At 40.9% G+C, this 12142-nt stretch overlaps 2 protein-coding genes across 2 annotated transcripts in view; one reads left to right on the top strand and one right to left on the bottom strand.

Annotated features, from left to right (window-relative positions):
* On the top strand, positions 1-5139 carry lamp5 (lysosomal associated membrane protein family member 5). Its single transcript, XM_030721411.1, has 6 exons — positions 1-505; positions 1012-1190; positions 1696-1827; positions 2142-2238; positions 2740-2928; positions 4063-5139. The coding sequence occupies exons 1-6, from the start codon at positions 445-447 to the stop codon at positions 4236-4238; spliced, it is 834 nt and encodes a 277-aa protein (XP_030577271.1). The 5' UTR covers positions 1-444; the 3' UTR covers positions 4239-5139.
* A 5115-nt stretch (positions 5140-10254) lies between these two features.
* Positions 10255-12142, bottom strand: part of pak5 (p21 protein (Cdc42/Rac)-activated kinase 5) — a 42366-nt gene continuing 40478 nt past the window's right edge. Inside the window, 1 exon segment of the mRNA XM_030721889.1 lies at positions 10255-11556. Coding sequence (XP_030577749.1) covers positions 11401-11556 — 156 coding nt within the window. The 3' untranslated portion in view covers positions 10255-11400.

Genomic DNA, 12142 nt, shown 5'->3' with positions numbered 1-12142 from the left:
ACTGACACTGCACGCCGACTTTTCTTGTAAAGGATATTAAGTGACTTTTTTATTTCTTTCAAGAAGGATCATTCCTCGTGACATTAATAATGTGCAGAGGCTGCCACTGGTTTAAAACCTGTCAACCTTGAAAGGGGAGGTCGGTCCAGAACTCCTCGGTGCCGGCAGCTTTTGCGGCGCAAACCGGATCTCACGTCCAACCCAGAGACTTTTTTTTTTTTTTTTTTGCTGCATTTACGACGATCTGAGCGTGACTTCTTTGGCGCTGAGTGGAGGCAACCCTCCTCTCTTTCTCTCCCCACCTCTCTCGCTCTCTCTCTCTTTTGTCATTTTCTCTCTCCCGCCTCCCCTCCCTGTCTGTCTTTCTCTTTTCTTTTCGCGGGTTCAGCACAGGCTGCCCAGTCCGTTAGCCCCCTTTTTTCTGCTCCGGGGAAGCTGATAGCGATGGGTCGTCTCGGTTTCAGCACCACGGAAAGCGCCCGACTTTTGCTGTTCACTGTGTTTGGTAAGAAAGTGTGCGTGAAGCTGTCGTGACTCCTTACTGCAGCGTGTTTATGTGTGCGGGCGTGCACGTGCACTGCGTGTGTTTGGGCACTACTGGCTCCAGTGTGTATTCTTACATTTCCATGAGTTGGCATATTTCACATATTCTTTTTCTCCTCATTTGGGTGAAAAAGTCGTTCAAAGGTAATCGGAGTTGCAGTTTATCACTTCCTGACGCTGCTTAGACTGCAGTCGGTGATGTGCTGTTGCTCCCCTGATACTGCAGATTTCAGTCTCCGGTGTTTTAACCTGGTTTTGACTTTGCCACGAGAATACAGAGGTGATCTAAAGACGCGAGGTGCCTTCAGCTGAACTCCAGTCATTGACGACGCCGTATCTGCTGATTCTGCATGATTTTAGGGGTGGCCTGCGTGTGTGCGTGAGTGTGTCTGAGTACCATTTGTTACCCGACTGGCGGGGTGTCATTTTTTTTTTTTCAGTGCCTCACCTCCTGTGTTTTGCCGTCAGGTGTGCTGGCGCTGTCCGTGGTGCTGGCTGAGCAGGAAGGCGAAAACCTATCAGGTCTCTCCAACAACCCAGACAAAGCCATCTTCGCGGTTCGGGAGAACGGCACAACATGTCTCATGGTGGAGTTCGCCGTGAAATTCCTCGTGCCATATGACGTGCTCGCTCTCAACGGGATAGACGTAAGGAATCCCCACTGAATTTTAATACACGCGAATGCTTCAGGAATGAAAGAAATCAGCCTAAAATTAAGCTTTTTGTATTAGGACTTCTAGTGAATCAAACCGCTGTGTGTAAAATGGATTGAAGCACTGGAAACAGACTGTTTAAGATGTAAAATATTTAGATTGTTTTTAATGTTACATTTTTCACTCCTATTAAGATGTTTACTTTATATACATTTAGACCTACATTATATTTAAGATCTGCGGCTGTGACTCCTGGCGATGCATAAAATCCTGACGTCTCATTACGAGTCCAGTTAGAAAGAATGGAATGCATGCTTCTCAGCAAACTTTTCGATCAATTAAAAGAGATTACTCGGATTAAAAATAATAGAAAATTATGCAGCGGTGTTATATATTTCAGGATAACGCAATTTGACACACAAATAATGCTTTCTTTCATTTTAAACTTAGTTCGTTGTTTGCTACCTTTACGTTTGCTGATTTATTTATTTATTTGCAGCTGATCACCGAACAGACGTCTTTCACTCTGCCCCGCGGCGCAGAAATCGAGGGGAAATGTGGGAGCACCGAGTCAGAGATCCATATAAGCTGGAAGAACAACGCCTACATCCTGCGCATCTACTTTTCCAAGGCGAGTAAACGGAAACGATGTATCCGCCGTAGGATATGCTGTTAAAAATATCCCGGTTTTCTGGAAATATCTCCACAAGTCGCAAAATATGACAATATAACATCCATTGTCTTGACGCCCTGACTTAAAGGGAACATTTTCGGTTCAAGAATTACAAAACTAATCAGAATGTAGTAATTTTTTCCAAATGTTTCAAAACAGAAGTCTTTAAGGAATTGTCAGGCTGCCCAGTTTTGGCGAGGGCAGGCCAAATCGCCCTCTCCGTGGTTTGACGCTTGTGTGTGGGAGTGTTTATGTCTCTCTGTGTGTTGCAGGAATTCCGCGACAAGGGCATTGAGGTGTGGAAGATTAGCAAGGTCCAGTTCGTCTACGACACCTCGGAGACATCGCATTTCATCAACGCATACAACCGTGAGTCTCAGACTCAGCGCATTTCCATCCCGCAACTTCCTCATTCATCAGCCTTCAGCTGGAATTAAAGGAGCTGATTCATGTAGAGATTTAGGAGTTTCGTCTACGTACATGAATTCAGAATTTTAACTTAGATTTTAAGTTTTTTTTTTCCCCTGTGCCTTTTAGCCGAAGTTACGCATATTATTTCTTTAAATAATTTAATAAGAAAACAGGGAAGAAAAAAAAAAATCGGACCTCTTCCAATAAATTAGCCACACAGTAACTTTTTGTTGTTTCCTAATACAGTTTGTTCATTATTTCAATATATTTTTATTTTACAGGACTTCACATAGGAGACACCTAAATCATACACTGAATGTATTCAAATTATTAACTTGGACCCCTTTTCTACACTGAATCCATGGAGGTCAATTACATACACAAGCACCTTAAAGTTAGTTACATCATAATGTCCTCCTTCACACTCCATTCACAACTCCTCTCTTCATTTCTCTCCAGCTGGGAAGCACACAGCCAGCACCCACCGGCTGTCGGCCCTGGTGACCCCTGCCGGGCGCTCCTATGTGTGCACAGCACAGCAGACCCTCACTCTTATCTCAAGTGACCACCAGAAGGGCATCACTGTCTCCATGTATGACATCCAGATCCAGCCCTTTGACATCACGTCTGACTTCATGTTCAGTGAACGTAAGAACACAACAGAAGACCCCTTTCTTGATAAAAAAACTGCCCAACCATTGTCACACATTTCATGGAACAACAGAGATGATGATGATGATAATGAGAAATCCTGGGGGGTTGACAGTGTTACAGCTGAACATCTTTCTTACTGACTCATGCACAGAGCTCTGGGGGGAGGGGGGGGGGGGGGCTGCAGTGCTAGAGTAAGAGTAAAAAAAGGAGGTGGGGATGCACAAGAGACAAAAGAGATGCAGCGGGGGGTGGGGTGGGTGGGGGGTCATTAGGAGTTTATGAGTGCAGTCATATCCTTGCCCTGAATGCAGCTTTTATGGACACACTCACCTTTCCCTCCAATCACCTTGTAAGAATCATTTTCCCTTAGCTGCTGTAAACTAGGCTGTGCAGTGCTTCACTGCCTTCCTCCTAGTGTGTTTAACTGCTGTCCAGAGGAAGAAGCACCATCAGCATTAAGCCCAATACTGTATATCCAGTGGTGGTTTAGGTGTCCTCTTTCCCCCATTACAAACACCAGTGTATGAAAATATAAAATGCACAAAAAAGAAAAAACAATACAACTGAAACAGAGATGACTAATTGTTGTGAAAATCCTGTCATTTAGCAAAAACAAACAGGTAATTCTGTGAAAATATACAGATTCTACTTTGCGCTGCACGTAAGGAGAGCATACCTCCAGCAGTCTACAGAGACGCTTGAGTAAAGCTGTGAGATGCCCTATTGTGAGTGTGTCCCCTTCATGCTGCGCTCAACAACTACTGAACAGGGTCACATTGCTCAGAAAGGCTGAGAGTTATCTAACCGATGTTCAATTCAATTAATCGTTTTCAGCGTATGACTTTGGCAGAAAATTAACCAGTTCCCAACCAAAAATACAAAGAAGTTCATCGGTTCCAACTCCTAAAATGCCTTTTCTGGTAATTTAATCTGTCCAAACAGTAAGCTCAGCAGGTCAAGAAAACAATCAGGTGATTAAAGAATAACTAGATATTACATATTACAATATAGTTCATGTATTCTAGTGTGAAAGTGCAATACAAGTCAGTTCTGAAAGAATCTACACACCATCTACGACTGTCAGTCACCTTCTCATGCTGACTGTGTGTGTCATTCCACTTTTTGCAGCCTACCAATGCATCACTGACCAGCGGGAGCGCCTGGAGGAGACCCTCCCCCTCATCTTGGGCCTCATTCTGGGCCTAATAATTATCATCACACTCACAATCTACCACTTTCACCTCAAGCTGACGGCGAATCAGCCCCAGCTCCCCAGAGATCGCTCCATGTACAAGAACATGTAGTCATGTGACACAGCAGTGGTTCCCCTCAGCCCTCTCCAAAGCTAACCTGATGAAAGACTTGTCTCCTTGATATTCCAGGCCTCTAACACCGCAGAGAATTGTGACCCTCCACTGGGCTGAACCCCAACTGACAAACATGTGTAGCGTGTACTGCCCACAAGAACTTTTGAAAAGCTGAAACACGAATTAATGGGACAGTTTGGGGGCCTGTCATGGATTTAGTTGAAGGGTAAAGCCACCTAAAACCCAATAATTTCCCTGGTTACTGAATTAAATCTTAGTGCCATATATAGTCTGCTTAGAGTTTTAATTAAATAAGAAAAAATGAGAAGCTTTTATGAAAAGAATTAATTTTATTCAGATAACTCTATGTTATAGGTTTTTTTTATCCATAACATCACTGGATCATAATTTTATTCAACTTGTCTGAAATTCCTGCTTCTGCTGCCATTTACCATCATTTCCCTTTCTCCTTCTAAAATGTCCGATAAATTATTTCAGTACCCGCTGTATAAGCCTGTATAAGCTTACCTTCATATATTTCTTTAAGCCAGTCCTCCTATTATTACATTTTGAATGCAACCATAGTGTTGACAGTCTTGTAGTGTGCAGTGCAGTCACATTCAGAGTTTTTGCTTTGACAATTATTTTCTCCACACCGACGTACAAAACATATCAAGAAGAAGAACGAAATGCATTGACCCGATACAAACTATGTACTAAATAGAGAGGAATTTCACAGAATGACGAGAAGTGTGTTTATGAAAATGAGGTTACTAAAGAAAATATATATATATATATGTCAGTTATTTTCAGAATCAAATTCTATGCATAAACTTCTGCTGATGCAATCCTGTGCCGTATTCTTCTGTTTTGTTTTAAATAAATTGCTGGACTCATGTCTCCTCCTTTGTCAAGATATTTCCAGTATCACCTGCTACATTGCTCAGTGCACCAAACCTCATTCTTTCAACCACAATGAAAATAAATAAATAATCCCTATTTTATTTCTTGTTTCCGTGAAAAAGAAAGAAATGATGAATGAAATAAAGTCAATGGGAAAAAGTGACTGATGCACCCGTCTGAGGAGACGCTGCTGGAATGAGGTATCGATTTTGTTCTGACACTGCGCTTTGTGTAATTAAAAATAAATAGAACATTTGTATCTTCTACACCTGTTTGTTTGAGCAGCACAGATGTCATAAATCATCCTCAGTTGTAACACTTCAAATTACAACAGGAAACAACTAGAGTAGCCACTGGTAACCTAAATCCTCAAAGTTATTAAAAATATTAAACTGTGTGTAAACTTTTTGTTTCTTGACGAATTTTACTAACTTAAAAATTGTCAGTTCCTGTGATGTGTTTCAACTTACACAATTTTCTAACTCAGCAAACACCCCTTAAATATAAATTACTATATAATACACACACACACACACACACACACACACACACACACACACACACACACACACACACACACACACACACACACACACACACACACACACACACACAAGTGTGTTTTGCTATCTTTGTGGGGAATTTCCATTGACTTCCATTCATTTCTACAGCCTAAACCTTACCTTTACCCTTTTCCTAACCCTAACCATCACATACCTAACCCTAACCCTAACCTAAACTCAATTCATACCTTAGCCCTAACTCTGACCCCTGACCCAAAAACAGGGTTTCCCCTTGTGGGTACAATGTTCCAGTCCCCACAAGGAGCAATTGGTCCCCACAACGTAGTATATGTCAGGAAAATTGTCCCCACAAGGTATTATAAACAAACGCACACACACACACACACACACACACACACACACACACACACACACACACACACACACACACAGTGGGGGAAATTGTATCAAATACTTGCATACAAGTATTTGATACGTTGCAGATTTTGCAAGTTTTCCCACCTACAAAGAGTGAAGAGGTCTGTAATTTTTATCATAGGTACACTTCAACTGTGAGAGACAGAATCTAAAAAAAATAAATAAATCCAGAAAATCACATTGCATGATTTTTAAATAATTAATTTGCATTTCATTGCATAAAATAAGTATTTGATCACCTACCAACCAGCAAGAATTCTAGTTCTCACAGTCCTGTTAGTTTTTCTTTAAGAAGTCCTCCTATTCTGTGCTAATCATCAGTATTAATTGCACTTGTTTGAACTCGTTGCCTGTATAAAAGACACCTGTCCACACTCTTCAATCACACTCCAATCTCCCCACCATGCCCAAGACCAAAGAGCTGTCTAAGGACACCAGGGAGAAAATTGTAGACCTGCACAAGGCTGGGATGGCCTACAGGACAATAGGCAAGCAGATTTGGTGAGAAGGCAACAACTGTTGGTGCAATTATTAGAAAATGGAAGAAACACAAGATGACTGTTAATCTTCCTCAGTCTGGGGCTCCATGCAAGATCTCACCTCGTTGGGTAAGGATGATTCTGAGAAACGTCAGGACCAGAACTTCACGGGGGGACATGGTCAATGACCTGAAGAGAGCTGGGACCACGGTCTCAAAGGTGACTGTTAGTAACACACAATGCTTCATGGATTAAAATCGTGCAGGGCACGCAAGGTCCCCCTGCTCACACTAGCAAATGTTCAGGCCCGTTTGAAGTTTGCCAATGACCATCTGGATGATCCAGAGGAGGCATGGGAGAAGGTCATGTAGTCAGATAAAACCAAAATAGAGCTTTTTAGTATCAACTCCACTCGCCATGTTTGGAGGAAGAAGAAGGATGAGCATAACCCCGAGAACACCGTCCCAACTGTGAAGCATGTGGGTGGAAACATCATATTTTGGGGGTGCTTTTCTGCGAAGGGGACAGGCGACTGCACCGTATTGAAGGGAGGATGGATGGGGTCATGAGATTTTGGCCAACAACCTCCTTCCCTCAGTAAGAGCACTGAAGATGGGTCATGACTCTGTATAAGAAGCATTTCAATGTCCTGGAGTGGCCTAGCCAGTCTCCCTTCAGCAGTGTGACCATTTCATGCAATAAAATGCAAATTATTTAAAAATCATGCAATGTGATTTTTCTGGAGCTTTTTTTTTTTTTTTTTTTATAAATATTCTGTCTCTCACAAATTACAGACCTCTCCATTCTTGTAGGTGGGAAAACTTGCAAAAATGGCAGTGTATCATTTTCCCCACTGTGTGTGTGTATACTGAAAGAAATGACAAGAAAGCTGCCTGAGAGAGTTCAGACTGTGTTGAAGAATGAAGGTAGTCTTACCAAATATTGACTTTCAAGCTCATTAGAATTGTACAAACTCTGTTTTTGCCTCATATGCTGTATTTCCATGCGTGTTTTCACATTTCAGTATTTCCCATTTTCTAAAGGAAATATAAAGAAATGAGGTGTGGATCAAGACTTTTGCACTGCATTGTACGTTTACATTGTTAAGGCAGTGTAAATTCACTGCCTTAAGCAGTGAATTTACACTGCAACACTGCTTATGTTTAAATAAATGTTGTTTAGTTTGCATCAAAAAGTACATTTTACATTCTGTAACTTAAACAAATGTACTCTTATTTTAATCCCATGAAAAAGATAAATGAAAACTTTATATTTTTGCTTAGGTAGTTCAAGAAATTACCTGCGCACATTCAACTGATGGTTAGAAAATAAGTGAGGTGACAGAGTTTTCTATATTGTAACAAATGCCAGTTACTCTTATTCTGATTATGCTTCTTTAAAAATATGCAATTATTTCAACATTAACCTCAAAATAATGCAGCTGACCTTAAATCCCCACAGGTCAACAAATAGGTGCCATAATGGTGTGGCCAAGTTAAGTATTAGTGACATGGTGTACTACAGAGCAACAGTAAATTACTCTGCTTAACCAAAAATAAGCTTTGTAAATTCAACCACTACATGACGGGTAACACAGAGTGGGAAACCCTACTTTGAGATACATATTGTCAACTAGCTGTTGGTGCTGCTAACGAGTTAGCATTCAGCCTCCATTCTGTCTAAAGCTACATAAACTGGGAAAATCTCACCTGTTGTTGAGCTTCACAAGCTCCCAACAAAGGAGCCACTGCAGCCACTGTCCACTTTTATTTTGGAGGAAAATTCATCCACATGAACTTTTCCAGCAGGAGTTTTCCTTCACGGTTCAAGCTCGGCAGGGTGCCATTTTCTTAACTTTTCACTGTAATTGGGTTAATGACAGGCCAGTCACACACATGAAAAGGCCTAAAAAAAAACTCTATAATTTTGACATATCCCTTTAGCTTCACTTTTCTCTGAGCAACACCAGATAGCCAGCATACACTACACCTGAGGCCTTGCCCTTATTAGCTTACATCAAAACCTTTATGCAGCCAGGACAGTGCATAACAGACACCAAACTGCAAAGGTAGATGCATGTACATTATTGATTTCAATATAAACATTTATGCCTTCATGTGATTATTAAAAATGTCTAAATATTGCCTCAAATAATTAGAATTTGAGGGACAAATTTTAAATCTTCTAATTTTATTTTAAAAACAAAACAATAAGAAAAGTGTTTGTGTGTGTGAGATCACGGTCAGTCCTTGAGACACCTACCACAGCAGGAAAAAGCACAAAGGCGATTTAAGAACTTTGGCAGACCCGGTGACAGGTTTAGTTAACAGGATGGGTGGATGTGGGCAACTTACACTTACGTGTAGCCTACTAAGTTATGGGTGCTTCAAAATTTTACATCCACATTTTTAAAAGAATTGCACTGAGGTATTTTTATGTGGTGTTTAAACATATTTAAATAGTCTGTAGCCTCTATTTTATTGGTGCACGACAAATAATTCCATTTAACGACATTGACTCTTGCAAATACCTCCACACGCTGTTAAAAAATAAAATAAAATAAAACAAACAAAAACCCACCAAAAGTGTCAAGGTGCAATTTCACAGTTGAGAGTTACCTGTTTGGAACCGATGAGTGTGTACAAATACATGGCGCTGTGTTATATTACAGGCTTTTCTAACTTTAACACTGACTCTACAAGCTCCAGTGTCATCCTCACCGATACTCTCAATGGCCCCAGCAGCTGTGTTTTTATTTACTAGACAATTGTCGATCTTCCTGTGAGAAAGAAGCTCCATTCTCTGTCCGAGTTAAATCAATATCCCATTATAGTGTTCCAGAGGGAAATGGCTTAGAGGGAAGTACGAGAAATAACCTAATATATTATGGCAACACCGATCCATGGATGTGCCTTTTTTTTTTTGCTTCTGTGTTCGGAGGTGAAGTACAGGTGAAATAGTTGGAAATGAGAACCCAAACAACAACGAAAAAAAACTGTTGATGACTGAAAAGACCTCCTTAGGATATTCTGACCGTGCGCTGCTTTAAAAAATAAAAAATAAAAAAAAGAAGAGGAGAAGACTGCATAATAAGGTGATGAAGGAAAAATCCATGCAACACATCTTAATGTTTTTATGGGTGTTTTTTTTTTTTTTTTTTTTAATTGAAACCAGCTTCACTGATAACAAACATGCAATATCACTATACAAGCCAACACCACAGATAAGTGTTTACTCATTCAAATCTTGACACACTGTCAAGGCTTAGCCAGCAGCGCACACACACACACACAAACACACGCACACGTGCACACTTTCAGATGCTGTAGAGAGATAAACACGCTCCACCTCTTTTACTCTTTGACATACACAGACGCTCACGCTCACGTACGCACAGTCATATTTACATATCACAGTGAATGATGGGTAAAAACAGGGAGGAGGATAACACCGTTCACCTGGTCCAAACTAGAGATGAGAATGGCAGCAAACCTCCAGTGATAGCGAGTGTGTGTCTGACTGAGGTGGGATAAGGAGTGAGATGATGACAGGGAGGATGTGAGCAGAAAGCCTTTTATCAGCATCCTAAACTCTGTGCGGTAGGGAGGCGTCTTGGACAGGCGCCTCTTTAGCGTTAAGAGAAACACAGTGAGACTGATAATGTAAAAGAAAACAGGTCTGTGTGGAGTCTTTTTTTTTTTTTTCCTTCTCAAATCCACGCAATCTGTGCTACATTTAAATGCATGATGTTGTTACAGTATCATTAATACAGGGTGTCATGGATTCAGAAATACAGCAGATTTGGGGTATTGCTTGGATGCTAAACCGACCGTCTGCCAATGCGCTCTTAGAAATCGAAATCAAAACCCAAGAATAAAAAGAAAAACAAAAAAGGCCACACTACCAAAAAAATATACCTTCAATTCCAATAAATAAATAAATACTTTAAAATGTCATACAAAATTCTGACATTACCTTTTTTTTCCCAACATTTAATGGAAGTTCTGTCTACAAATGTAAGATAATAAATATATTTAGTATTTTTTTTTGTGTGTAACAGGTTTTAAGGTGGGTTTATTTGGGATATCTCTTATATCTTTAAGCAAAAACTGGATTATAAACAGTAGGAAAGATCTCTGCAGAAACTCTATTTAATACTGCTCATATCACAATGGTTACGACACGATAAAATACTGCAAGTTATCAAAACTGTACAGAAAAACTTACAGGTTTCTCTAAAATACATTTTCACTGTTAGTGTGTGAGAAGAGATGCGAGAGAGCTCGTCTCTGAGCAGCTGAGCAGCAGCCTGCGCTTCTTGTCATGGACTGATGAGCGGTAACAGTCATAACCAGTCGAAAACCTCTCTCTTCACACTGATTGTTCTGCCTTCTGCTGCTCGGGTCTGAAGCAGGGCGCCGGTTGATTTGGGTCCTTGCATGTTGCCACACCCCCTCTGAAGCTCTTGATGGCTAGTACAAGTCCACATGGAGCTGAAGACTTACAGTCTAGGAAGAAAAAAGAAAAGACTGCAGCAGGGCGAGGCAGTCCAAATATTTTGCTGGATGTCTAGAGAGTTCCTCTGGCACTTCTACTCCAGTTTGTGGTTTCAGTTTTTTTTCTTCTTTTCTCTGTTATGTGTTTTTTTTTTAATTTTTATTAATGTATGTCTTAGATATTCCTCTAGCTAATCTACTTCACGGTTACAGGTGTGAGAATTGATGGCACGCCACCAAGCAGTGGGGTGTTTTGGCTGGGTGAGGGCAGTGCCACCCTGGTAGTGAGTTTATGTGAATGTTTTTAGTGGAGAAGAGGGCTGGGATTTGAGCCAGCGGGTCAGCGATGGCGGTAGTGTCTCATGAGGGGAACGATACAGGAAGGGGGTCCCGAGAGCTTTAGGAAGGGGTGCTGGAGGAGTTCCTGTGCTGTGGCTCTCTGGGATGGCTCCCTTACCAGCATCAGGTCCAGGAAGGAGCGCAGCACGGATGACACCTGGAGATCATAAGAATGTTTTTTTAATAAATCTGCTCAGCTAGGCCTGGATAAAACATAGCTAAAGGACAGTACAGCAGTAAAATTCCCACTCATGCATTTTTAGTGACAAAACTCATGTCGATCTCTTCACCAGCTTTGGTAACATTTTGACCTCAGTCACACAGACCCAGAGACCAGTCAGCAACCCCACCTTTTAAGCCAAACCATGATATTTTTCTAAACCTAACCAAGTAGTTTTTAATGCCAGAACCTAACCAATCAGAATATTTTTAAGTAATAACGTATTTTAAAATTATACAAAGGATCTGTAAAAAGCTGGGACGTGTATGACTCAAACTTGGAGTCTCTGGCATGAACGTGAAGATGACTTACTCATCTACCACCTCTCCAAATGCAGATTATTTTTGACTTTTTCGGTACATATGAGGAAGAACATTCACACACAAAAAAAATATGAGTACAGTAACACGAAGGTTGTGACTATGTCAGCAACTGCCATGATAACAGGTTGTACGCTGCGATCAGCAGATTTCAAAAGGTGCAACTTTTACTTTGAAGGTGAACGTTCTCCATTTCCAGTTTC

This window comes from Archocentrus centrarchus, chromosome 24 (genome assembly GCF_007364275.1).
Source record: "Archocentrus centrarchus isolate MPI-CPG fArcCen1 chromosome 24, fArcCen1, whole genome shotgun sequence".
NCBI classification, from domain to species: domain Eukaryota; kingdom Metazoa; phylum Chordata; class Actinopteri; order Cichliformes; family Cichlidae; genus Archocentrus; species Archocentrus centrarchus.
This window is presented reverse-complemented; position numbering and strand designations above follow the sequence as displayed.

What these genes read in the sequence shown, in the direction of transcription:
- lamp5 (XM_030721411.1), top strand. Translation starts at nt 445, where the DNA reads ATGGGTCGTCTCGGTTTCAGCACCACGGAAAGCGCCCGACTTTTGCTG. An exon ending in TTTGCTGTTCACTGTGTTTG is followed by an intron (nt 506 to 1,011) that starts GTAAGAAAGTGT and finishes TTTTGCCGTCAG; the next exon opens with GTGTGCTGGCGCTGTCCGTG. An exon ending in TTTCATCAACGCATACAACC is followed by an intron (nt 2,239 to 2,739) that starts GTGAGTCTCAGA and finishes ATTTCTCTCCAG; the next exon opens with CTGGGAAGCACACAGCCAGC.